Here is a 27,557-nt window from a genome sequence, read left to right on the forward strand (position 1 = left end):
AAAACATTTAACTTTAAAATTAAAATCTCAAACACCCAGAAACAGGTGTGGGCATCTTGATCACCACAGACCTTATTTTTCTTAAGGTTAGATTGGGGTTAAGATTGAATCTCATAGCTAGTATACCTGAATGGTGGATAAATTTGCTAGGTACAATAACATGAATAAGACATCTGAAAATATTTGGGTCTAAAAGCCTAAGACAGTGAAACAGTGTGACACTGGGTTGTAATCAGTATTTTTTCTCAAGGTAAAGTGAAACCCATGAACATACTTGACTAAACATGTCAGCTGTGAACAAATGAAAGTGATGGCACTGAGAGACTAGATAATAGCTCTATGATTCATATTTAAGAGTGAATAATACTGAAAGAATCTGGGGAATACTCAGAAATACGCATAAGAGGAAACCACACAAAAGGCACAGGGATCAGGCTCAAAAAGAAGGGACAGCTGACAAGTACATCTCAATCTAGCTACTGATACCGAAAGGCACAGGCAAGATGAAAGAGGTATTTGAAAACTTGGTTTTGCAAGAGAAAATTGGGCAATAAGGGGAGTGCAAGAAATAGACACTTACAGAGTACAGACTATGTCACTTCTCCCCAAAACTGGCAGCTATGCTTAAACATTACATATTCCCGTCACACATTTACAAGCCTTAAAAAGTGTATGGAGTACAAAAGTCTGGCACCACAAGCAGCATGGAAAAACTGCACTTGCAATTATAAGTCCCTATATTTCCAATTAATTTTATGATAAAGTCAGATGTGACATAAGAAGACTAGTCTCCATAAATACAGGATATCCGATATATAATAATCATATATAGTAATACTCGCTATGGCTCATTCATTTAATCTTCCTTGCCTCGACTCTTGTCAAGTCCCCAATACAAAACTATCTATGTAAGGCAGATAGTTTCTTTTGTTCCAATCTTACTTTCTACCTTACCACATTGTTCCTAAGACACCACGTTATCTTTAAAACATGAACGAAATTGAAATCATGTCAGATTCTGTTACTGTCCTAGAGCCAACATTTTAATACCATGCTATTAGTTCTATATTTAATACTAAAATGGTAGCAGTACCTCTTCCGCAAAGTTAGTTTTCTTGTCAAGCATTTCTCGTAACGTCTGAAGAATTTTAATGCAGAGCTTTTCTTCTTTCTCCATTAGCTTCTTTGTGTGATTAATCAACCTTAAAGTAAAATATTAAACCTTAAAGAGCATTGCACATTGTTGCTAAGCCATACTACAATTTCTTTATGCAAAAATGCACCTGTCACTATATTTTTCCTCAAGGAAAGGAAACAAAAGTAGACAAGAGAAATCATAATTAAAAAGGAAATGGGACTTCCAAGGTGTTGTGAGTTTTTTGTCAATTTGCATATCTTACTGCCCATACAGAAGGCAGAATTCTACATCCACTTTTTATGAGTGCTTCCAGATTAAGATCCAAACTTGCTATTTCATCCTTTCTTTATTTAAAGGTAACTTATTTTAACCTTTAAAGTTAACCAATGTTCAGCATGCATCTTGCAAACTTTAAAAGCTACGACCTTCACATCTTCCGACTTCTATGATGGTTATATTTATTATATAATTAGCAAATGGCATCCAGCCAAAAGGATCCCAAAAAACCTTACAGGAAAGTGTTCAGAAATGCAGACATTTGGATGAAACATAACCATGGTTTACATTTGCACAACAACTTTACAAGACTGTTTCAAGTCAGAAAACAAGGTACATTTCCGACTGCAGCTACAACTGGAGTTTGGGTTTTAGTCAGCTTAAGCCAATACCAGAAGCAGCCTTTCTATCTCTGTACAGAGCAGGTCCTCGCACTGGTTCACACACTGCCAGAGAAATGTTTGTGAAAACAAAAGTGGGGAGGAAATCTGAAGGCCTTGGACAGTTTTTTCTTCCCTCAGTACCAGTGCTGGCTTATGGTGGATAGAATGGTGTTCATCAAATTATGGCCCAGGATCAGCATACAGCAAAGGCACTGCAGCCACTGATTTACACTGAAAGATGGCATCATTAATGGTTCTAAATCCCAGTCACCAAAAACAGCATTGGGAGGGCTGACACTGCATCATCTAGACTAGCGCTCCATAACCCAACAGAACTGGTGATAGTTAGATCACTGCTAAGTTAGAATCATAGATTCATTTAGGTTGGAAAAGACCTTTAAGATCATCAAGTCCAACTGTGAACCTAACACTGCCAAGCCCACTGCTAAACCATGTCCCCATGTGCCAGATCTACAGGTCTTTTAAATACTGCCAGGGATTAGTGCACTAACCCCATCCCAGGCTCAGTGGAGACACCATGCAGGACTCTCCCACTGTCATCTTCACCGATTTCATGAGCTATGAGTCCAAGACAATGCAGCTCTCAGGTCTGCAGTACTAACAATATTTTTAAAGAAGTACATCTTTATCTCAGGATTTCTGCATAGCTCTGCAAAGCATTCCTTTGCCATGGAAGCTGATTAAATAAAACAGAAAACTGTTTATTGCGTTACACGGGCCATGTCCAGCAGCCTTAGACTTGATTTGATGCTGACTTTGAACAGGAGTTTGGACAGAGGGCATGGGATGGGACAAGCTCAAAATTAAGCTTAATTTTTCCAAACATATAAAGTATATTGTTACAACACTACCTCTGCAGAATATGCAAAAAGCCAAGGAATCAGGAGAGTTGCCAAATATGTTCATTTCCCCCAAATTACCTCTGTTTAAATTATAGTTTCTCAAGGGCAGGGAGGGCATCTCATTTGAGGACTAATAAAAAATCGCAAGACTATTTCAATGCACAGACTGCAAGTAAAACATCTAATAATTCAAGACCAGGTAGAGGTGTCAGTGAAGTGTATTTTTAAAAGAGCTGTTGGCAGTTTAAAATAAAAATCAGATTTATTTGCTGTACCAAAAAAACACTCCAACAAAAACCCACTAGCCCTGAGCATCTCACTTCATTCAGAATTCTTGAAAATTCTACCATGGAAAGTCTAAGTTCCTTCTGTAGATTTGGAGAAACTTAATAGCAAAAGTAGCCCATTAAGAGAGGTAAGGTTGAGCCTGCCACAATTTTAAAAAGCTACTAACATCCCATTTCTAGGCAGACAAGGCAAGCAACCTCTCTCTCTACGCCTCTCCAGACTCCTAAACTGCTGAGAAACGTAAAACATGCAGCAAAATACCTTAGTTTAAGCTTTCAATATGAACTCAGACACCTACATGCTTAAGTCACTGTTGAAAATCAGAGGTAAGTGCTCTTGAAAATTTTAAGTCCCTGCCATCTTTTCCAAAGAAGCAAATAAGCCTCTCCTTACACCACTTACTTGGACATGAAGGCACCGCATCTTATTCTGGCATCGCTCCCCTCAGGAAAAAGAAGTTCTGGACTGTGCAGCACGTCAACCAGCACTGAGAATTCAGCTTGCATCATGGGAGTGAACTGCTGCTCCAAGGAGGACACTACGTCCTAGGGAAGAAAGAAGAAGAATGACATTTATAACATTCATAACTACAACAAAACTAGAAGAACATTGCTGTGGAGTTGCACAATACTGTGTGATGGGCTATTTGAAGCGCTTCTGATAGCCAACTGCAAGAGTTGTTGTTAACCCAGGTGACATCAAAGCAACCTCAAGCCTTTCTTCACTCCACTCCTCAAGCAAGGCAAGGGGAGAAGGTGCCCATTACTATCTACCTTGTTGTTCTCTTTCAAATTTCTCCTCTGCAGTAATGCTTACAAAACACTCAGCAACAGTCAGGATGATGGCATGCTGGAAAAATACACTAACACCACATATGACAAGCAGTATCACCTGAGGTGTTGGTTCCTTGGTGTTTAGGGCTCCTCCGTTTGTCTGGGTCCTGCTGTTTTCTTAGTTCATAAACTCCTGATATCATTTGACCACTACATGCACAAGGCGTTCTCCACCTTACAGGCAATCTCCAGTGACACAAACCTGAGATAATGACTCCTAAAACCTCCAGTACCTCCTCTGTAGCCAAAGCAGGACATGTGAACATGAAAAGGCAGAAAGGAGATCCTTCTCTTTGGACTGCTTTGAGGAAAAGAACATGCTTCCAATCCCTCTCTAGTGACTTCTGTAGGAGCTGAATTCAGATCATGGACCAAAAGGCCCTGCATGTTAGCTTTACTTTGAACAGACACCAGAGAAGAGCTGAGCTCTCTGCTCCCCCCACCTAGAAGTGCAAAGCTCACTGTAATCCAGCCCTAAAAATGCAACCACTCTATCTGGTGTTTTCCACATCTGGCATGTATTAGATCAATGCACTACCACAACTACTGCCCAAGCCATTTGCTATTTTTGTACCTGTAGTTTTTCTATTATATTCCTGTAATCCCAGGCAGGCCCACCAAGAGCTTCTTTAAAACGAGGTCCACTGCGGGCTGACATTCTCCACCCCATGGCTGCCCTCTGCACCATGTTAGAGTGACTCTTCATGAACAAGGTGTTGACCTGGCTGTCCAAATCCACTGGAATTGCAATCCCACGGTTCTTTGCTTTAATAGGAAGAAAAAAGAAGACATTTACAGTGGCAAAAGTTTGAAAATCTTAAGACCATGGCATGCAAAATCCTGATACTCTTGAAGTTAGGGGGCAGGGGGATCTCACTTCAACAGGTTTTTAAAATAAGGATCAAAAATCTAAGCTGGTAGAAATCAGTCATAATCTAGTTAAAGAAAGCAAGCTGTACCACTTTAAATGAGATGAGGATCATTTCCAGTACGTATTTTCATAGGTACAGACTTTTTTTTTTTTAAAAACAGAATAATTTTTCTGTACTAACTTTTAAAAAAGCAGATCCAGAGATATTAATAAGAGTAACATAAAGCGTATGCATTATTATTTCAACAGCTAGTTCTACGCTATTCAGAAGTAAAAAATTCTTCTTTCTAGTGGACATATGCTTATTTAGCCAATTTATCCCAAGTGCTCTTTGTTGCTTTTCTGTGCATTTCTCTTGCGAAGACCTTGAGAAACCAAGTGCATACAAATTAAGTTTGAAAAAGACTGTCTCTTCTCTCTCCCTTTGGTTTCCTATACAGCCAGGGTTGTTAAACCATGGGGTTCCTGGATGCCACTGCAATATAACCAATAGTTAATAAACATGTGATAGTTTAACTGATAGTTAAACAAATTTAACCAATAGTTTAAAAAAATGCCTTTTTATTTTTTCTTTTTAAGACTCGAAGGCTAGGAAGTAACAAAAGAGAGAATATTAGAGGAAAAAAAGAGAGGAAAGACTTGCATGAATTCTTACAGGGCATCCACTATTAAACTACTATTGCATCCTGAACTGTCATTTGAAGAAGTTTGAAAGACAATGTTAGAAGTTATCTGCCCTCTCCACCATGAAAATGTTTATATTAGCTAAATCTCTCCATTCCACTGGAGATCAGAGTGACATTCTTCTACGGCTCAGCATGAGTCGTCCAAAATTCCACAAATAAACAAGAGATCAATGCAGCAATATCTCTGTCTGAAAGATTAGGTCATATTCCAGTGATGAGGCTTTGTATTCTACGTTATTTCACTTAATTTCCATGGCACAGTATATGTTTAATAAAAACTTAGAAGTAAAATGGAGAAGCAGTTCTACTTCATTTGTAATAATGACTAATAACAACTGATTTTTTCAGTTTTCCTTAATGAAACAAGGTGAATTTTTAAAAAAGCATTAGCCCCCATATTCCAGTTCTGCACAACGTTTCTCTGAGGCATTTCCCCACCATTCTGCACTAACATGCATGCTTTCCACAGTAGTAGAACACATCAAAAATATTCCACCCCTCCCTCCCAGTTCCTAAAACATATACAACTTGAAGTCCTGAACTCGTGAAGTCAACAGATGCCCTTCTTTCCTAAACAGTCTATGCATCAAACCCCACCAGAGCACGTGCAAGCAGCGAGTCAGGCATACAGCTCTGATGAATGAAGGCTCGCGTGCTGCCAAGCACAGTGAGTCACAGATCCCAAGCAGAAACTTTCTCTTCCTCCTAAATTTGGTTGCAACACCTCAACCTCCAGTCTCACAGACTACAGCAAGAGTGCTCTGTCACGTGTGTCCACATCCCTTTAATAGCACCCGCAGGTGCAGGGCACCTTCCCCTCTTCCCACTGCAAGGGTGTACCCTGATGCAGGACCAGGGCCTCCACCTGCAGATTAGGCTGTTTCACTGGGACAGAAGAGAAATTTCTTATTCTGTTTCTGGTAGGCACTCTCTTTTACACAGTTTGCCATAGGGAACTAAAAAAAAATAAATTCCTAGGTCAAGATAGGAAGGCACATTTCCTCACAACCATATACAAATCATCAGCAGCAGATGTACAGCAGTTTCCACACTGGCAGTTGACTTCTCCTTTCCAGTCTCCATTTGTTTTGAAGGCAAGGTTTTTGATTATCATGAGGAAAATACCATGTATGGCTGGCCATTATTTCTAATGATTGTTTTTCCGTATTATTTGACTGGGTTATTTTTCAAAACACATTTGCCCTGTTGCTGCTTACTTTATTACAGTAGTCTACTAAAGTTCTGCCAGTGTGGGTAGGGTGCTGCAGCCTATTAATCCAATTTATTTTGTCCTAATGTCAGTCACTGGAATGTTATTGGACAATGCTCACTTCTCAATTAAGTAGTATGTATGCAGAATCCTGATATACCCAAGAATAAATTTAGCAATGGGGAGCATGCTGTTCAGAGGAAAACCCAGACTTCTGCAGTCCTATAGATGCCATTTGAAGTTAACAACTTCCATCAGTGTCTGAGGAGCAGTCAAGGACTATGATTGTTCAAAGAGTTGCAGCTAATTAAAACTATCACAAAGAAAACCAGAGAGAGAGAAAAAGTACTCCTTTGTTTTGAACAGTTCTTATATGTATAATTCCATTTGTAATTAAGATTTGTATTGGTTGTCAAAGGGCACTGTTGAAGTCTAAGCTATATACAAAGCCTTTGTCTTCTTATTTCTTTGCAGCTTGTAGAAAGTTTATCTTTCATTTGTTTCACATTTCATTATTTAAAACAACATGAAACATATTTTTACATTTTGGAAAGCTGATGAACAAATGTGAACATAAATATTTATTTTTAATTTAGGTGTTGTAGGCTGCTTTCCTCTTCAAAACGTGTCAATCTCCCTTAAAGTATCAACATAAAATATTTAATAGCATGTTTATTTTTGTTCCACTTAGAAATACTTTTGGACAGCACTCAAACTTGCAAAGTAGAGTTCGAGCTGGTAGACAAAGGAGCCAGGAGGGGGTAAAATTCTGTCTTTCATCTGACTAGTGAACTTGGGGAAAAAGCATGCTATGTGGCTGTATGTGAACTGGTACCATAGGTATCAAGCAGGATACTTACCGGGAGAGACTAGAAGGTGTCTTCAGCTGAGGGAAATTCTGCCTTGCAGTGGGGGGCATAGCGCAGACTTATATACTGCCCAGTTTGTACCTGGGGCACCCTGCACAGGGCTAATTATACCCTGAATACACTACACCGTTTTGTCAGTGTCAGAGGAAATGCAGTTTACTGGGAAATCCTTTGCATGACTAACTCTCAATCTGCTGCTCACAATTATGCTATCAGCAACAGCCACAGTTGAGCCAAGACAAGCAAGCACATGGTACCCATGGAAATGGTAAGCAAGACAGTGCCACAGATTCAGCCAGGTTGCAGTAAAATGTTCTGCTCCATGCTGGATGGTTCTGTGTGTATCCAGTGCATCACCAGCTTTCCTCTCCTTTACTATTTAAACTAGCAAAAAGTACTCTGAGATCAGGACTCAAAAGAAAACAACATTAATGTCAAGAATCAAGTAGCTAAAAATCAAGCCGCTGTCTATGAGCAAGCTAGACTCCACCGAAGTCTCAAGAGCGTAGTCCAGCTGCTAACAGAAGGGCTAAGATGTATTTTGTTGCATTATCTCCATGCAATTCTCTTCACAGAAGCACAGAAATTGGAGGTAAAAGGACCTATTTCAGGGATGCTTGCTGAAGCACTGTCCTTTCATTATATTGCCTACCTGCATCTTAGGATCAATTTAGTACTAAGGATTTCCGGGAAGTGGCCCTTGCCTGCAATTTTCCTTGGAAGCCCATTCTTAGAGCAATCTACTCGCCATAAGGACACTTGCCGTTCTCCTTGATATTCCCACCTAGTGCTCCCTAATTTTAAATTTCACTCCATTAGCTTTTGTAGTATATACAAAATACAAGAGTACGGAGTTGCTTCACAGCTATTTAGTACACATTGCGCTACCCTAAACCATCCCTGGTGCGGGTTTTCTGGAGGACAGGCATTGCACCCCTTAGAGGCCTCAGGGAAGAGCATGACGGGCAATCTGGGTCACGAAAAAGCCACAGCTGTACCTGGCTGTGAAGCCTTTACTCTCCCTGCTGTTTACGCCCCTCTGGTAGTTGCAGAAAGCTGTATCATGTTCTCCCACACTTCCCAGTTGTCACTTAACGGGGCAATGCATATTTAGTTCAATTAATTCTGTTCCATAAATCAGTCCCTCCAGCTCCTTAATCATTTACTGACTGCTTAACAAATGCATTTGGATGGAGAGACGCTAATGCTAGCAACAGCAAGACTTTTTAAGGGAAATAAAAGCTTTGTGTAGACAAGACACAAGCCTGCCAATCTTGTACCCTTCACTTGGATGTTTTTTTCCAACAGAAAATCTACGCTAAAATATTTATCAGTCTGTAAAAAGATCATCATTGAATTTTTCTTGCAATTAGGGAAACACAAACAGTTAAAATAGAATAAAATATGTGCTTCATCTGAAATGTATTCTTCTTGCTGTCAAAAAAGTAACAACAGGATAATTATTTTATTTGAACTAAAAATTGAAAATGAAGGTGTAGCTTTTTATAAAATGGAAAAAAGATTTTAAAACTCAAATGGGAAGTGAAATAAAGTATTTTCAGGGCTAAAAAAATTGTTACAGGAAAGTTCATCTATATGGACTTTAAAATACATACAATAATTCCAAAGCAGCAATAAAGTGTAACCTGCTTGTAATTTGTCAGGGAAAAGGAAAGGGCTTTAGAGGACATAAAAGCATGGTCAAGAAGGACCACAGGAGAGTTTTTTGGATTCTGTACAAAGGGCTATTGGTGAGCTGAAATTGGGGAATAAATACTCAACTAGTAAGGACTTCACTACTCCTTCAGACCATCTGCTCTCTGTTACAGACAGTCCATGTTCTATAATATCTTTTGAAAAATTTATCAGGCCCTATTTAAAATGAAGCTAGCTTTTCTGCCATCTCTCTTCTCTCCATTTTCTTGTGGCCTGTTGACCAAGGACATCCTTTCAAAGTTGGTTCCAAACCTCTGATTTACAATCCAAATTTATTTAGGATATTTACAACCTAGTGTAATTTATGTCCAGTTGGTTTTGGGTCAGCTCTGTCCTTTAGCTTACATGTCTCTTCTTCATAACTGTTTATCTTCCTAAGTACTTTTAAAGAGCAACCACACAGGCCTTTGTTTTGCTAGGCAAAACATGTGGGGCTACTGTAATCTCCTCTTGTAAATACAGTTCTTCTTTGCCCCGACCATCACAGTGGTACTTCCTCTGTTCCTCTTCCAGTTTTGGACTTATGAAATAGCAATCTTACAGGACTTGTCTCCCATTTTGAAGGATGGAAACAAGGATTCTCCTTTTGCTTCCCCTGCACAGTATCCTGGCATATAATCTGATAATGACTAATGTAATTTGGCTTGCTAACAGATTTTTTTTTTTTTTTTTTTAAAGGGTCTGCCAAGAAAAATAGTCTAACAAAATGCAGGTTCCTGTCTGCCACTGTTTACTCATCTGGGAAGTTCCAATTGTTTCATTACTGGTGGTAACAGCACAGCCACACACATACTACATCTTTGGGATACACACAGAGTATCAGAGGGAAGATGCAATTTGTAATAACATAAGGGAGAAAGCTAATGGATGCTACAGAGTATATATACAAGAGTATAATACAACTAGATTCGCCCTTGTAACAGAAAACTGAAGCTTTGGGGTGAAGATATAAGAATCACCAGTTAATTAAGAAGCAAAGACAGTTGTTTGCATGGGTCCTGAAAGACCAGTCAGCCCTGGGAGAAAGACCCTGCTCCAGTACAATTTAAGATATACAATCCATATCTTTAGATGTGAGGACAGGTGATATTCCCCAATTTTACAATACGGAAGGACAGTAGATGGTTTAAAATGCAAACTTTGAGACTGGCCTCCACCCTTCTTAGTCTTGCAAAGACTATAAAATGTAGGAACTGGAAGTCCTTTGATAATGAATTAATTTGAAATAAATTGAACTGTTAGATCTCTTAGTTCCTCTGTTTTCACAAAGATCAGGGGACCTTTTAAACATTTTTCATTTGTAACTATTTTACCAGTGAGATGGAATCTGTTTTGATCATTCATTTTTTGGACTATATTTTCAAGCAAAAGCTCAGTTCTATGTAATAATAGAGAAAAAGCAAAAGTGATATACGTATAATATGTTAATTCTTGTTATTGTGATAATCTGCTTCAGAAATCCATATGAACAAGACACATTAATATACATGTACTATTTCATAAGTGTTTCTATTCATGCCAGGCAGCCAAACATTTACTGGGCAATAAAAACCTGATGCACATTGGTACCTCTGTGTTCCAAATTTCTTGGAGTCACAGAGGGGGGCTGCTGAAGAAGAAAAGCAAGTCTCTATGCTTTTTGCTCAACTGGAGGCAGACAACTGCCTGGAGACAAAGCAGCAAGTCAAGCTTGAAAAGCTTATGCAGTTTATCCCTAGTGGTCAAGTGGAATTGAAGTACCAGGGTTATAAGAAATTAGCTTCTGCAATATATCCTTTTGTTGACCTGGAAGATAATGCACATTCTTATAGTGCTCATAAGATGACAGATGTAATGATCTTAAGCTCTTGAGGCAATACTTAAATCCACCTGCCAGCAACAAACTAGTAAGCACTGAGCAGAACGTATGTTGCTTAAACTTGCTCTGAAATGGGTCTTTTAAAATTTTATTATTATATGGATCTTTGATATATTGGGAAATCTGTGTATGATCTTTCTTCCTCCTGAGATTCATCTCTGAATCCAGGGCTACAACACACACACAAAAAAAATCATGTTTGTTCTTTCAACTCTATACTACATTTATTTTCCATCAAAAGTCTTTGGTCCCTGCTGTAAATCTGTCCAATACTCTATCTCTCTGATGTAGGCATAATCTTTCTAGAGGTTTTTTTTAAACCCTGCTGTGAAACATGAAGGCCCTAACATTAAAGCTGTCAGATTCTCAAGTAAAAAAAAAACAAAAACACCACACTAAAAAAAAAGCAGAAGGGTGCTTACAGCTACCTAGTCAAAATCCAAACCTAGTCCACATACACAGGCAACAAAAAAGACCGAAAAAGGCTTGTTTGTATTATGGACGAAACCTCTGCTTTCTCAAATAGAAGCACCATTTTCTGTGGTTGAACATCCGACAGAGAAATGCACTGGGCACGCACTGTAACCACAAAAGGGTCTCGATTTTAAAAAAACCCAGCTAGGGCAGCTTTTCCAAAGCTTTCAGCAGAGCAGAACAAACCTATTCAATTAGCCCAGGTAATACACATTTGGCACCATTCCTACAAATACTGAGTATCACCAGTAGTTAAAATCTCCGCTGGCCAGCTAAACTTTTACACAGGGGTGTTTGTTAAAACCTCTGCTTCCGCTTCTTCTCCGGTTAACTTGCTCTTTGGGGAAATCTCCCTCACCTGTTCCCTTATACTCATTCTCCGCACTGTCAAAATAAAACACTAAAGAAAAACGTGTGGCAATTTCCTAACACAAACACAATACAATTTTACCATGCTTGATATTGATATTAGTGATGAATCCCTAAAGAGTTACTATGACACAGACAAGGAAATTGGCAATGTGCATGCTAACACATGTTTTCAGGGAGCAGCTCTGAGGCTGCCAGCCCATGGCACCCCCAGGTGAAGCCCAGCCACCCTGCCCTGCCACCACCGGGAAATCCCAGAGGAGGACATGGGGTGATGCCCCTCACTGGCAGCTCAGCTCCACTCTGCCACACCTGAGAGTGCCCAGGGCATCGCTGGGGTCCCATGACTGGGAAGCCAGAGTAGCAAGAAGGTTGGACCCATAGGACAGCACAAGAGCGTACTTATAAAAAAAACCAAAAAACCACAACACAACAACCAACTGTAAACCATATCCATAAAACAGAAAAAGGAATGAAAGAAAAGACTACAGCAGAGGTAGAAATTAAACTCACCCAATAGGGAACAAAGTCACATATCTGAAGAAAACTCCAGACATCAGCCATGCCTTGCATTCAGACTTCTCCAGGAACAACAGGCACACAGAAGACCACCTACCAGAGACCACCAGCCCTGTCACATGCTGGCACACCTGGCCAAGAAGCTGGATCTGCCAGCCCATTACAGGCACCCATGCTTTCCCTGTCAGGCTGCTGTGGGGACGTGTTCAGCTTGGCTGTCTTGGCACTATGCTCCGGTGTCTCCAAACACCCTCATCTCAGTGAGGTAACACAGTGACCTCTCTGAGGTAGAATTTGTTTTTAGGTGTAGCTCTACAGAAATGAAGACACTAAGCTGCCTAGAAGCACAAATAGGGCATGCTCAATCTCAAAAATATTCTCACCTGCCCTACTTCTTCCCCCTTTCCCCAGACTCCCAAAGGAAGTAGTTTATTGATGACTCTTTCCAGAACTGCCAGAGAGATGCGTTAAACACACAAACAAGCATTTGTAGGGCTAGAGCTTTATTTGAGACTGTAGTAGCTGTAGCATAAAGGAAATAAAATGTCTTCAACTTCCAAACTTCTCTTGCATGATGGATCCATAATGAAATCATTCGCACAACAAATAAAACAATTGAAGGTTGCTACGTTTTTAGGTAACTGCTTATTCTCATTCACACAAAAAGTTCATGAGATGTTTTGGCTAAAATGTTAAATGATACTCCTGTACAGCCATTCCAAAATCTAAATTTAGGGTCGATTGTCACAATGCCACAGATGCTGCAGATGGTCAAGGGACCCTTTCATCATAATTTATTAAAACTTTTTAAAAATTGCATCAACAATAGAATTTAGCCAGTTTCTCTATATCTCTGCCTCTACTCAGTTTTCATTCACACTGAGCAGAATCTTATTCTACAAGTAATCAGAATGACTGACTTTTAGAAACTATATTGAATAATCCTTTTTCCTGTCATGGCAGAAGACTTTAAAATTGTATTCACCGAAGTTTAACTTAAGAATTAACTTTTGCCAGTCTTAGCTATGTACTGGTGAAGAAGCTTTTTTTATTTTAGGATAAGAAGTTTTAAATCTTCCACTTTAATATGGTATTTGAATTTATTTGAAAGCATGTAACTTATTAGCTGCCCTGAGGACCAAATTTGGTCTCAGTGTCAGCGCAAGACAATATTCCCCTGACAAGGCTGACTGTGTAACAGCAGTAAATGAGCAGACCTGATGGTGAGGAGTAAGTGGAGAAGCTATGGAGTGGCACAATTATGGTTTCCATCTCCAGCACCCTGATGGGACAAAACCTGAACAAGCCCAGGACCATGACTAACAATAAAGAATGCATCTCCCAGGAACTGAAGGGAGAAATGATGGGTGTTCTCCCATGCACAATTGCTATGCATTGTTGCTTACAACAGCTTGTGCAAATGTAGCCCAACATGACTAGAAATGCCCAGCTTTTCTCATAGTTTATGTTGAGTTTTAGTATCATAACTTGCTTGAGGTAAAGTTCAACCATTGCTCACTTAGCAAATTCATCTCTTGGACCTACAGGTTTCACCTATCGACCCTATTTGATGGGACAAATTTGAATGGGTTATAAAAGGAGGAAGAATTTAGCCTCAGAAAGTAGGATTTCTGAAGTCACCACTGTCACAATTTCAGGATGGCAGAGTCAAATTAAAAACTGTTCAACCTCAAGTAAGCCTGATCTTAAAACACAGAGAACAATAATGAAACTAAAACCTGGCACCTACCCACTTCAGCCAAAGTCTTGATACATGACTCCACTGAGGCTTTCTGCGTTGGGTTTGGCCAGGTACAGTTGTAAATTCTAAAAGCAGACTGCAGCAGCTGAATAAAAACAGGTTGGTGTGTCTGAAAACAGAAAGATAAACATGGAATTTTACCCTTTAGAATCTGCTCACAACTGCCCTAGGGTTTGACACAACGTAAAGCCCGTGCAAGGGTTTTTTAGCTTGTAGACTGAAGTTACAACTCCATTAAATTCTCTTTGCTGTTCAGGACTGGAGGGAACAGAAATCAATGCTGCACCTCTAAAAAGGCCAAGTCATGCATTTTTTTCTACAGATCACCACTGATACCAAGCAAAAACCGTACAGAGCAGGAGGATGGAGGAGTCTTCCCAGTTCTCAGGTGTGTGTCTCTTTTGTCACAGGACACAGCATTTTTCTCAAACAAATACAGAGATAGACCGTTATTCTGCAAGGATACCCCCTCCAATGAATTCACAAGAGACAGGAGTAAATCTGGCCATATTGAGCTGTCTACTGGTTCAGAGCTGTAAGTGATAAAAATTAAGAGTAAATGTTTTAAAGAGGAATTAAGCTGCTAGCCAGTGGCATGAGAGGGGACAGAGAAATTAAAGGAGAATGTAAAGATACAGCATTCCTATCTGGGTAGCAGAAGGTATCTCATTAACAGTCTGAATTACATATTTGTCTGTGTCTCTTTTCCTTACCTGGAGGCTGGTGCTGTTATCTGAAAATGGCGAATTGAAGAAGCCACTCACAATGTTCATTACAGGCTCAGTGACATATTTCTCCAGAGATGTGTCTGCATGTTTACGATCCGTTGTTGTGTTGCAAACCTACAGGGAAGAAGGAGGAAACAATGAGATTTAGTTGTTTTAAATAAGCAAGCTTTATTATTTTGTATTTATTACAACACATGTAATATTTCTTCTTAATAGAAAACCAAATTATTTTTATACAGAATCTATAGAGATAACTATCTTAGAGTTCAAGCTGTATTTGTGATAGCTTATCTTTCTTCTTGGAGGTCCATGTTGTCTTTTGAATACCCTTCTCTTCTGAACTAGCTCTTTCTGGATAGCCGTCTATACTTTCCCATACTGAAAAGAGATCCCTCTGAATCAGCACATTGCGTGCCACTTACACATTTAGACAGACTCAAGAAGAAAATGGACCTTTCCTCCCATTGTGGAGCTGGTTGGAAGAGGCTTTAGAGACAGATGAGACAAACACCTTAGGGTAGAAAGATTTCATGTAACGTTTAACTTCTCTCTACAATTAACCACCACAAATGGGTGGTGAATGTGAAGTCCATTTGCAGGAAAAATCTTTACAAAAGAGGGAAAGAAAGGAAATAGCATAGTCAATACCAACAGCCTTTAGGACTGTAAACTGTAAGACAGGCAGGATTACTTAGGAAAGCCACACGGGTAAAATAGAGAAGACAAGCTCAAAACAGTGAAAGAAGAGAATGGATAGTACTGGGACAACTCTGGAGCACAGAAGGATGATTAAATGGTGGGAAGATGTGGGAAGATTTGTACAAAAGATTCCTGAAGACACCCTTTGGTACAACACTAAAAGTTTGTTGCTGCATAAAGATGTCGTGCTTAAAGAAAGGAAAAAATTACTGGGATGGATTGCATCCTTCAGTATTTCTTTTATTTCTTTCTTTCAATATTTGTGAACATCTATACAGAGTCATGTTGACTTTGCATATGTAAGCGTAAACAGTACTAAAAGGAGTCTACAGAGAGCCAAACACAGTGAGAAAGGCAGGACTGGACAAATAAGGAGTACAGACTATAGTCATACTACCTCTTCAACAGCCTTTAAACAGCCTAGTCATGTTTAACAAGAAATGAAAGGCAAAGCTGTTCCCTCTCTTTCACCTGTGCAAGTCACAGACTACTGTAACGTTCTACGGAAGCTATGCAAAAGCAGAGTTTATTTTGTATATAGACTGCTGGGGTTAGCCTTCTCATTACTATCTAAGCATTTAACACACAATCATGAACCTGAGTGGTACGTACTTACCATTACATCGCTTTATGGATGAGGAACTGAAGTCCAGAGAAGCTGAGTGAATTGCTTAAGATGACAGAGAAAAGTTGGTGACAGAAGCAGAAAGATAATCTACAGCACCCGAATCTCACGCAAGGCAAACAGGTCCTCTAATTACACACTGCCACTGTCACACTTGGACCTACATGACAGCAATTTCACCAGGAGTGTTTTAAGGAAAGTTGCTGACGTGATGTCCAAAAGCACCCATGTTCAGGAGAAAATACAGCTCACGGGAACACAAAAGCATTGTGAGTATAACACACCAGCATTGTCATATGGTAGACAGAGGAATAACCAAAGATGACACCTACAGGAATGAGGCATCTTAAGGAGCTTTGCTTGTCTGTTTTTCTAAAATCTGTCAGATAAACAAGTCATGCCCCCAGGTAGTACATTTTTTATCACCCCAGGAAAGGAAAGATTTTGGTCAGAGAAGCAACAGTGGCTAAAGTGAGATAGCAAACTCTTCAGTCCTTCAATTTTGGGAAAAGTATGAGACCACCACCACCCCAGTTCTCATGGAGGTAACAGATTCAGTTAATAATCAAAACTTTTTTTTTTTAAAAAAAAAAAAATCTTAGAACCAAAAATCTCTTGAAGTTCTTCTGCTTTTAATTAATCTGCATGCCAATTTTGGCTGGAACCAGTAGCTCTGAGGCTCAGCACTTGGGATCCCAATGGAAAGACAGGGAGCTGTGCAATGCTAGCACGGTGAATTCAGAAATTGCCAAAACTATATTCCAAAAGGCTTTTAAGCTTTCCCCTTCGCTTGCCTAAAAAGCAGGGCCATATGTGGGGATGCCACTCTGCTCCAACATCGGTCTAAAAGATTCCCAGTGCAGAAGGAATTCTGAAATCCTCTCATATGTTCTTATCCCTCTGCCCTTTGGGGACTGAAAGATGTTCCCCCGTGGAAGCAAAAAACCTGAAATGCATGAAATGGAGATGAGGATTGAGAAAGCAGTGTTTAAAAACCCCTTAAGAGGCTTTGGGACTGAAACTCACATGAATAATACTTCAAAAATTCTGCAGAGAAAGCCAGGATGACTTTACAGCTGTCAGATCCTGGCTCTGTCTTTAATCCTGCTCAGACTACAGCTGCTGACTTACAGGCTAGGCCACACGCAGGAAAAGGAAGCCTTTCCTTCAGCAGCACCCACTTTGCTTAGTGCAACGCTTTAAGTCATACATGGGAGAAAGTAGGTTGGCAGAAACCGTAGAAACGGTGTCTTTGAAAGCGCAACCGCTTTTGGCAAACTGAATTTATACATGAATCCGCCTCATGCCTGCTTTGCAATGTATCACGTTGTTGAAAAAGAATGACAGTAGGGAACTAAGTATTTCCTTCCTCAATCGAGAAACAGCTAAAAAAAAATTGGTTACTTTTTTTTTAAAAAAAAGGAAGGAATCCAACCTGAGGATAACACTCTCCATCTTTCACCTTAGTGCTCTCTAATAACAGACTCAGACTCAAAGCTCACAAACTCACCCACTGACAGGCATTTGTAGCAGCTAAAAGAAAAGCATTTCCCCTTCCCCCACACAAAAGCATCCCTTTTAGCTCACTGGAACAGAGAGGATCAAAGGGCTCTTTTTCTAAATGCTTTGAAAGCTATTGTAACATCTTTCATGAGGCTGACAACATTCTAACTGTCCTGATAGCTACATAACGCTGATGTATTTGTAACACACGGGCTCTGTTTGGGCCCTAGAAAATCAAACCTGAATAAATACACTCAATAACCTGGAAGATATGGCTACCCATGGAGACCTGGCTGAAGAGCAGGACAGGCCACACAGAGCACTTCTGACATGCTCTTTTAGTTCTTTTAGCTGTTAAGCAGGAAATTAAAAGGACTAATTAGGCATCTGCCCTAAGGGCTTTGCAGGAGAGCAAAATAAACTGGCATTTTGCCATTCGGTGCCAAAAGGACACACACACAAAATACAGCATTAATAATACACTCACTCTTCACCTCTGAAGACCTGGAGTCTAATTATGTGAAGTATGTGAAAACAAGTTCAGCGGTCACTCGCATCAGGACAACCCTACATCATTTGGTACAGTGCAGTTTGTCCCCAGGCTCATGAAAGGAACGGTGGACAGAGCCCTCCTTCTACATGTCTGCTTCTAGCCTAAGGGCAAAGGAAATTGGTCACATTCAAGGGCTAGGGAGGGTATCTGGAGGGGTCAGAGCCAGGACATGTCAGGAAAGGGCAACCCAGAAAGGGAATTAAACAGGAGAAAGTACTTCTTGGGGTAAAACCAGCAAGGTTAAAAATCAGAATCCCCCTCCAAGGACACTTCTGATCTTAATTTTCAAGCAAGCATAGTTTGTCCAGAAGGCTTTCACTGTAGAACATGACCACAGGGACAAGACAAACAGCAGGAAAACAGGGTTTGTAGAGGTCTCATTACTGTTGAAAATGGCTACCACAAAAGAGACACACAAACATCCCTGTCTTAACCTGTTCCCAGGAAAAAAACAAAACAAAACAAACAAAAAAACCACCACACCCAACCATTTATAAGGTCTCTGTTTCACAGAGAAATGAACGAGTCGCAGTGTCTATCATACAGAAGTCTTTGCATTCGATTCTTCTTTTGGCCATAATCCATGGTATTTTCTCCCAGTAGGTTTCAAAGAAATTATTTTGTGGCACACTATTACTTTGGGGTAAATGTCCGCTGCAGGACTGAATTGAGATTCTTTTACTTTTTTTCTTTATTTCAACAAAATAAAGAATGCAAGGAGTGCGAACTTCAGGATTATAAAATGTGTAATGGACTACGACAACATGCTCTATAACATCTCCAAAATACTGTCCAGCATCAAGGATCAAATAGAATCATAGAGTGGTTTGGCTGGAAGGAACCTTAAAGATCATCTTGTTCCAACCCCCCTGCCATGGGCAGGGACACCTTCCACCAGACCAGATTGCTCAAAGCCCCATCCAACCTGGCCTTGAACACTTCCAGGGACGGAGCATCTACCACCTCTCTGGGCAGCCTGTCCCAGTGCCTCACCACACTCACAATGAAGAATTTCTTCCTAATATCTCATCTAAATCTTCCCTCTTCCAGTTTAAAGCCATTGCCCCTTGTCCTATCACTCCCTGCCCTTGTAAAAAGTCCCTCCCCAGCTTTCTCATAGGCCCCTTTAGGTACTGGAAGGCTGCTCTAAGGTGTCCCTGGAGCCGTCTCTTCTCCAGGCTGAACAACCTCAACTCTCTCAGCCTTTCCTCACAGGAGAGGTGCTCCAGCTCCTTGATGATCTTCGTGGCCTCTTCTGCACTCGCTCCAGTCCACCAGCTACCAAAAACCTGTGGTTCTACTTCTTGAGCAGGAAGATCAACCCCAGTAGTTGGTATTAATATTAGGCTCTTATAAGAAGCATTAACCTCCTAGAAAAGGATATGTAATGTAAGCTGTAATCATTATGTCATACTAGCTTCCCCTCATGTCTCTACTATTGTATTTTATTCTTCTGGAAGTCATAAGATTTCCCTTGTTTTCTGCCTCCAGAATACCAGGGAATGGAACCTTAATTCAGCTTCTGTCTTGAAACTTAATTCAAGAAGTAACGACACCATGAAGGGTCCACAGGAATTGAATGCCTACAGTTACTAACTGTGCCCCCCATAACCTTGAAGTCTATGGTTTATATATGAATTAGTATTCCAAAAGACCACAGCTCTACACCTGCATTTCACATCAGTGGTGAGAATGTAGTAACAGTAGAATAAGTTACAAAAACAGGCTGAGGTGATATTAAAGAAGGAACATGAGCCAAAGAACTTCTTGATCCCTGATCCTCACTGTACTAACAGAATAAAGCAAGATTACAGGTTTGGAGTCTTTTTTTAGTCACCACCATAATGACATGTAAACACATGCTCCCAGAAGATGAACAAAGACTCTCAATCCTGTACGTCTATCCAATTTATTTTTCTGGAAGAAAAGAGAAAACAACATGGGTTCCAAGATGCCCTTTTAGAAAGAGAAGACTGCTAGTAATTAGCAGGTTACATGATTATAAATAACATAGAAATGACCCCACACCTATTCTATTGTCAACTTTGAAAAAAACAGTTAAAAAAGTTATTGCCAGTTCAGTTGCCACCCATGACTATATTGTAACATTTAATGTCTCATGAAGCTTACCCTTGCCATATCAACAAGGAAGTTCTCAAATAACTTCCAAATATGGTTACTGGCATAGATTTCTTTCATTTCCACTTCAGTGTCCACATAACAGTGGTTAACAAAATTAACATAGGCAATTTTCACCTGCAGGAAGAGCAAAAAACACAAACCATATGAAATGGAACAGTAAAAACCATTAACGTGATGTTTTCTATCTGCAAAAATACTGAACAATATAGGCGATCCTTCAAGTACTAACACAAATAACAGTAATAATGCATATGTTCAGTTCTGAAGATTTAAGCAAAAGCACGGCAACAAATGCCTTAATGTACTTCCTGAAAGATCACATAAAAAAAATAGAAAGGTTTTACAAACAATCTTACTCTAACAACAAAACCCTCACAAAACAAACCAATAATAAATCTCTTATTTAAATGACATTAAGACTACAAGAGACTGGCTCCAAAGCCAGGAGCTGTGAAAATGCAGGACACCTCTGCACTTGCCGGTTGACTGCTGTGGGTTGATGCCTTGTGACAGGCTTGCCAAATATCAAAAAAAAAAGTCTTTAGCAGTGCTGGGACTGCAGTCCCTATATTCCCACAATCCTAATGCAGTGCTTACATTCGAGATGGGTGTAACTTGGGTCTAAATGGAAGAGAAAGGTTGTGCAGTGCTGGAACTGCAGCCACAGCAGCACGGGGCCTAACAGGAGGGCTGCAGTGTCACTCGTCTCCTGCATTACAAGTCTGCATGTGCACATCATAAAAATGGATATCCAGTGCCTGAAATGTATAGATTAAATACAAACATATGCAGATACACTGAAAATTTTTCTTGTTGCAGTCAAAGGAGAGTAGATAGTTGCATATGTTTAATACATTCAGGAGAAAACTCAGGTCAGACTTATAGGCTTTATTTGTTTGGGCTTTTTTTTAAATTAGCATCTGCTGAAATTAATGTTACGAGGAACTTTTGAGCAAAGCAAACATATTTTTCTTTTTAAGAAAAGAATCAGTTGATCATAAGGGGACTTTTTTACAGCACAGAGGAAGTTTTTAGTCCTGCAGGTCCCAGTTCTGTTGATAGGAGCCACATTCTTCCACCAGATAGCCTGCAGAAATCCATCCCATCAATACACAAGGCCAGAACAAGCTCCTTGCAAAGACTGTGAAAAGATTTCTTTTGATCACATCAGGTTTGGTGCAAACAAGCATTCCCCTTCTGATCAGTGTGAGGTATCACAGTCCCGCTGAAGCATGACTGGTAGTAGCTGCAGAATTGGGCCTTGATACACACTGAATACAAACATTTGCTGGACTGCAACTGAATTTAATAAAACGAGACTTCCCCCAAAACTCCCACTGACTTCAGTGTGGCCGGAATGTTACCCATCATTTCCAACAAATTCAGGCAGCGGCAAAACGTTGGCTTGACAAACCACTCAGCTGAGTCTTCGCAGCTACAGCCAGAAGTTATCAGACCATTAAACTCGGAGCATGGCTGGACAAACCCAGGAAAACAAAACAAGGTGTCTGCCCCAAAAAGCTGGCAATTGAAACATAAGGGACAAGGAATTTTCTGTTTAAGAAAATACTGGCTATCCTTTCTCACTTGTTCACCTTACCAAACACCACCTGTTTCCAGCCTGTTTTCTGTGCAAATATTCAACTTGTCAGCATATTATAAACAACAAAATATTTTCTGAGTTTCTAAAAATGGTAAGTCCACGTCCTCATTCAGTGAATCTTACCTCAGGTATGCAGTCATCATGGGTCACTACTCTTACTATATCATCCAGTGGCAGGAGTGAATTGCACTTGATCTCTGTGTATACATTCTTTCCTTCTGTACAAGCCGCTAGCAATTCCACCAGAGTGACGTGATATGCTAAGGGTCCGCTCTCGTCTGCTCGATCTCGCTCTGAACACATCATTTGGAGTAGGACTGGAAATGAAGCTCTGTCATTGTAGAATATCAATACATCTTCACCACCATTTATCAGCTGAAAAAGATACCACAAACTTTTAAGCACCCTGCACTGCAGTAATTTTGGACTCAATGATCTTAAAGGTCTTTTCCAACCTAAATGATTCTATGATTTTCTTAATTTCTTACTTTGTTCTACCTTTAAGTATGCGAAGACGGTCTAGCTAAAAACTAAACAAAAATTACTCTGATGTGGCTTACCAAATGCACATGTAAAAACAATATCCAAGGTAAACTTATGCTCTTATCTACATAAGTGCAAATCTGAAAAAACTCACCAAGCAGTGAGCTAATGCAAGGTGAATTTGAAGTTTAACTTCTATGTAGCTCTGTGTTTACCCAAGACAGTACACCATCCTTATTCCTACCATCTCAATGTTTGTTTGAAGTTAATTAATTATCCTCACCTCCTATTGTGAGGCTAGGATGCATTGTTATCCCTGTTTTATAGATTAAATCTTCTGTGCTGCCTCACACAAAAAGCCTGTGTCTCACCCAGACTTTAACGAACCTTTTCTGTACCCTTGCTCAGCATCAGAAACCAAGGACAATTCTTCCCAACTTATGCAAATTTGGCAGGTGGGTCTTTACACTGTCAGTGTCATGCCAGCACTTCCATTTAACAGAAAACCGGTGTATGTGATAAATATTTTATTTTGCTACAAGTGCATTGCTCATCTCAAGAGGACCCAGAGCGGAGGCGGATGCTGGCAGCCCCATCTCAGCAGATCTCACAGAGAATTTTTGCTTTAACCCTGTTTTGAACCCCCCATATGCTGAATATACCTATGGTCAGCTCGGTGAGCTTGAATGGAGAAGAGACAGGACAGTAGACCTGTCTACTCTCCATCATTTTCCTTTTAAGCATAATGCACTCTCAAAGCAGGTGAAAATAAGCTCCTGTAAACCCTTTCTAGTACAGAATACACCTTGGCAGCACGTCAGCTGTACGTATTTTGAGAATAAGGCACTTGAAGTATCCAAGTCTGTATGTGAAATGAAATCGTAGCTTACTGGATTCAAGGGTAGAAATAAAGGTTGGTGGAGCTGTTGAGAAACAGGAAAGCAGCAAGAGCAGGAATGAAAATTAGTCTCCCAGAATGAAAAGTCAAGAAACATTTCATTACATTTTCCAGGGTTTCAACATTTCAAATTTTGAATTTACCACTTTTCTGATTGTGCTTTCCCTGTTTCTAGCTTATTTTTACTTTGACAATTGGATGGAGTGAATTGTGAATTCAGTCTTTCCTGCAATTGCTATTTCTCATTTACCTTTGGGTTTCTAAAACTTTTCAAAACAGACATTTTCTGGACAATCCACAGTACAGAAAAAAGTTTTTAAAGGGACAAGTGCTTGGAGAGGAGGAAGGAGACAGTACAGGGGCCCAGATATCATTAATTTCATTGAACTCAATGGCAAAAAAACAAAGGGGGCGAAAATAGAAGTATTCAAAATGTTGAAAATTGACCTAACTTTTTAAAACTGATGTCTGGAATACTATGCTTTTAGGACATTTTACATACAAACTAATAAAAATCCACACCGAGCCCTCTGGGAAGGTGCATGCTCTGTCACTTCCCATTAAGTTGTTCACCACATTCCCATAGTTATTTTCCACTTGTGTACGTTTTGCACAGAGGAGAGGGAAGATGACTCTTTCCAGGTTCCCCCAGAGTTACACTCATGTCAAATCCAGACCTAATCTGCACCAGTATTGGTTGATATTTTACCATATCAAGTCAAACTGACCCCTCATCCTTTCATGTACCTATCACTGATGAATGAGGAATAAATACTAGAAGATAGTGAATTTGTGAAGCATTGTGCTGCACAGCATGCTTGCTACATACTGTAAGGAACCACAAACTGAAGCAGATGATGTTGCATCAGCACAAGAGCTAAGGGAGAGAAGGTAATCATTGTAAATGCAAGGACAGAAGATGATGTCATTCCCTTTCCTCAAGTTATCCACTTTTAAATGTGATTTGCAAAAGGCACCCGAACATTAACCCAAGCAGAGAAAATTATGTCCCTTTAAAAGCAGAAGAGGAAGAGAAGTATCCCCTGTCAGCCAGAGTTCTCACTGAGCATCATGAGCTCAGTGATGGGGGGACAGAAAACAGCAGCATTTTCTTCCACTAAATTATATTTTCAACAAGTTAAGAACTCTGTGGAAGTATAAAGACGGTTGGTCACTCTCAGAGCAGCTGTTGACACTGTGCGATGTATCACTCCAGAATACTATGGATAATAGAAAACTCTGCTGCCACATCGATCCGGTTCAAAAGCAAATTCTGCTTTCCCTTTTGTAATAATGTTTGCCCTGACAGGCACTGTTCTTCCAGAACCTCAAAGCATGCTTGTAATCAGAAAAAGTGCCCTAAGGAACCTTTCAGGTCAGTAAACATCATTACTAGCACTCTACAGGTATGGGGACCAAGGATATGAAAACAAGTGACTAAGCCAGACTGGGAATGTTCAACATATTTTATGAAAGTACTCTTTTGCAATCGTGCTCCTTCATCTGTATGCACTTTCTAAAATGTGTAAAATATGATCAGTTTATCCTTTACTCCCAGTAAACAGGAAGAACCTACAATATACTTCCCATGGGTAAAAGAAAATACAGGAGTAGTTGAGGCATGCTGTACACTCATACTCTATCTTGTCTAGTGGTAAATTGTTTACATGCCCCATCTGGAGGCACAGGATAAGTTACACCACTTGTTTAAGGTCACAAAGTACATCTCAGTTCTTTACTGCGAAACTGTCCTGACTCAATGGCAAGTTCCAAACATTTGGCTACACTGTTCCCTTTATATTGGATTGCCATTCAAGCGCCATTCACATTTCACTATCAGCATCCTTTTCTAACAAATCATAATCACTTACCTGTAATTTCCTACTTTTTTTCAAACAGATCATCATCTTATCCTCTTTTCATCAAAACAGGGGTGCTCCCTCCCCCCAGCAAATTCCTGCAGGACTCATGATGTAAATGTCACATCCGAGTTCGTTTTGATTTTCATCATGCAGTCAGCTTGAACATGTAGTATGAAAACTGATCTTTGTGCTATTATAGGTGAGTAACAAAATGTATTTAAATTGAGAAAAATCTAAATATTTTGTTTGATGAGAAAGTAAAAACCTAGAAGAAGCTGTGGTGGAAGGGGAAAAAAAAATCTAAAAGCACAAAGGCACAAGAACTATTTGAATTATGTAAATCAACAGCTTGTAATTGATATTGCATGTTAAAACACTTCAGTCAAATTGAAAAGGTTGAGGTGGATTCCATTAAAGGTTATCCATGTAGGCTGAAGCTTTATTTTCTTAATTAGAAGTTTTTCCTCTTTGTTGCTGTGGAACAAAATTTCGGCAGGATTTAGTTTTCTTCATACCACAACTAAAGCTTATCTCTGTTTTCTTTGTGAAGATGTCTCTTAAAACAACAGAAAAAAAATTCACTTTTGTAATGAAAAATGTTCCTTGGACTCTGACCCTACCTGGAATTTTCACCATCTTTAACTTTACCCACTCATTAATCTCATTGAACTGTTAACGTAATTACAGTTAAATGCATGAGTGTCTGCAAGTTGAAGACTTCATTTATCATGCACACTATATATCAAATCCTAATTGCAGAGAAGTCAATTAGGTATTTTCCTAGTAACTTTATTGGCATAAAGATTTGCCCACAAACAACTCTCTGGAATTTACCGAGTCAGACTCCAAATCTAGCTAGTTAAAGCTAGAGTAGCTCTACTGACTCTTACAGAAATGCTCTGGAACAAAAGAAACAAAAAGCAGAAACTAGTACCTAAAATTGTTACATGGTTACATGCTAAGAAAACGTCTACCACACTATTTAGCCAAACTGATAGAGGTAGGAGCTTCTTATATGGCAAAACTATGCCGCAATATGGCAAGTTTGGTGCGTAAAAGGGAGCCTAAATTACAGTACAGGAAAATGAAGGTTTATGTAACACTGAGATTTCCATGCTACATCATCTACAAATAGACATCTCTGTATCACCATGCTAACACTCATGTTTTCTTTCTAGTAGTTATACAGATGGCCTTACAAAATTAGATTAGACTCCCAAAAAGTCTGCTAAAATATTCATTATTTGTGATACCGTTTAAAATTCTAAAGGGATGATGCCATTATATCTCATTGGTATCAAGAGCAGAAAAAGCAACCTGAAAATACTAGTGTGTTAAAAAGACATCACACAAGTGATTAACATATGAACCCTTCTCTTACCTCTGTCATTACCATGTCCTGGCATTTTTTCACATATTTGCCATCTGCTTTCACAATGGTCTGCAGGAAACGCAGGTACTCCACATGACGGCCATGGGTCTCAATGCAGTGTACAAAGTGCTGCACCACTCTTTCACTAATTTCATTACACAGAAGGTAATTATTCATGAAGATGTGCCGCATGGTTTCAGCTTCCAGCAGCTAAACAGAGTAAAATCAAAACAGTCTTACAACAAGAGCAGATTTGTTTTGAGACAGAAGGATTCACAGGACTCTAGACTAGAGAAAGGCACATTGCTAAAGGGAACCTGGAAAAGTCCAACATGCCCCAGCGATTAAGCAGTGACCTTAGGGCCTAGCTTTCATTTATGATGGGATTTCTCCACACTTTCATATGAGTACAAAATGGTCATAAAGTGGATGTAAACAAAATTTGTGTCCATGTGGAAAGTGAAGACACATATACACATAGTACACTGCTAGAGCACTCTATAGGGACTTTGGTATACCAGACAACTGAGACTACATTCATCCCACTCACCATCAAACTTTGCACTGAGGCAACCAAACAGGATGATCAGCTACCTCTGGTTCCCTCTGTGGTAGACAGAGGAAGGCATTTCCAGCAGGCAAATCATTGCACGTGCAGTCTGGTCACTCTTTGAGAGAACGTCTCTTTCCACATTAAGTACAGAGGGAGCCTAAGGCTACGTTTCTATCTGTGACTAGTACAGTACAAGAGGAACAGATCTGTAGCAAGAAAGGGATGCTGCTGAGGACCCAGCATCCAGACTTTATGCATTCTTGGGGCTTTTGCTTCAAACTTGCTCTAGTTTGGTCCCTTGGACTAAAGGCTCATGAGGGTCAGGTGTGCTCCTACAGTATACTTTTATGTTTAGTGTCATCTGAAAGGAATCCACACCAAGTTTGCTCCACAATGTGAACAAAAGCACAGTAACTGGGAT

General features: G+C 39.8%; 1 protein-coding gene across 1 annotated transcript in view; it reads right to left on the minus strand.

Annotated features, from left to right (window-relative positions):
• Positions 1-1,093: 1,093 nt before the first annotated feature.
• Positions 1,094-27,557, minus strand: part of LOC104165279 (inositol 1,4,5-trisphosphate receptor type 2-like) — a gene marked incomplete at both ends in the record, with an annotated part of 41,934 nt that continues 15,470 nt past the window's right edge. Inside the window, 8 exons of the mRNA XM_009704856.1 lie at positions 1,094-1,202; positions 3,351-3,493; positions 4,356-4,546; positions 14,104-14,224; positions 14,829-14,957; positions 20,354-20,479; positions 22,092-22,343; positions 26,593-26,793. Of these exons, the coding sequence (XP_009703158.1) occupies positions 1,094-1,202; positions 3,351-3,493; positions 4,356-4,546; positions 14,104-14,224; positions 14,829-14,957; positions 20,354-20,479; positions 22,092-22,343; positions 26,593-26,793 (1,272 nt within the window). The remainder of the gene's footprint in view (positions 1,203-3,350; positions 3,494-4,355; positions 4,547-14,103; positions 14,225-14,828; positions 14,958-20,353; positions 20,480-22,091; positions 22,344-26,592; positions 26,794-27,557) is intronic.

The sequence above is a fragment of the Cariama cristata genome, unplaced genomic scaffold (genome assembly GCF_000690535.1).
Source record: "Cariama cristata isolate BGI_N322 unplaced genomic scaffold, ASM69053v1 scaffold16527, whole genome shotgun sequence".
Lineage (NCBI taxonomy): Eukaryota > Metazoa > Chordata > Aves > Cariamiformes > Cariamidae > Cariama > Cariama cristata.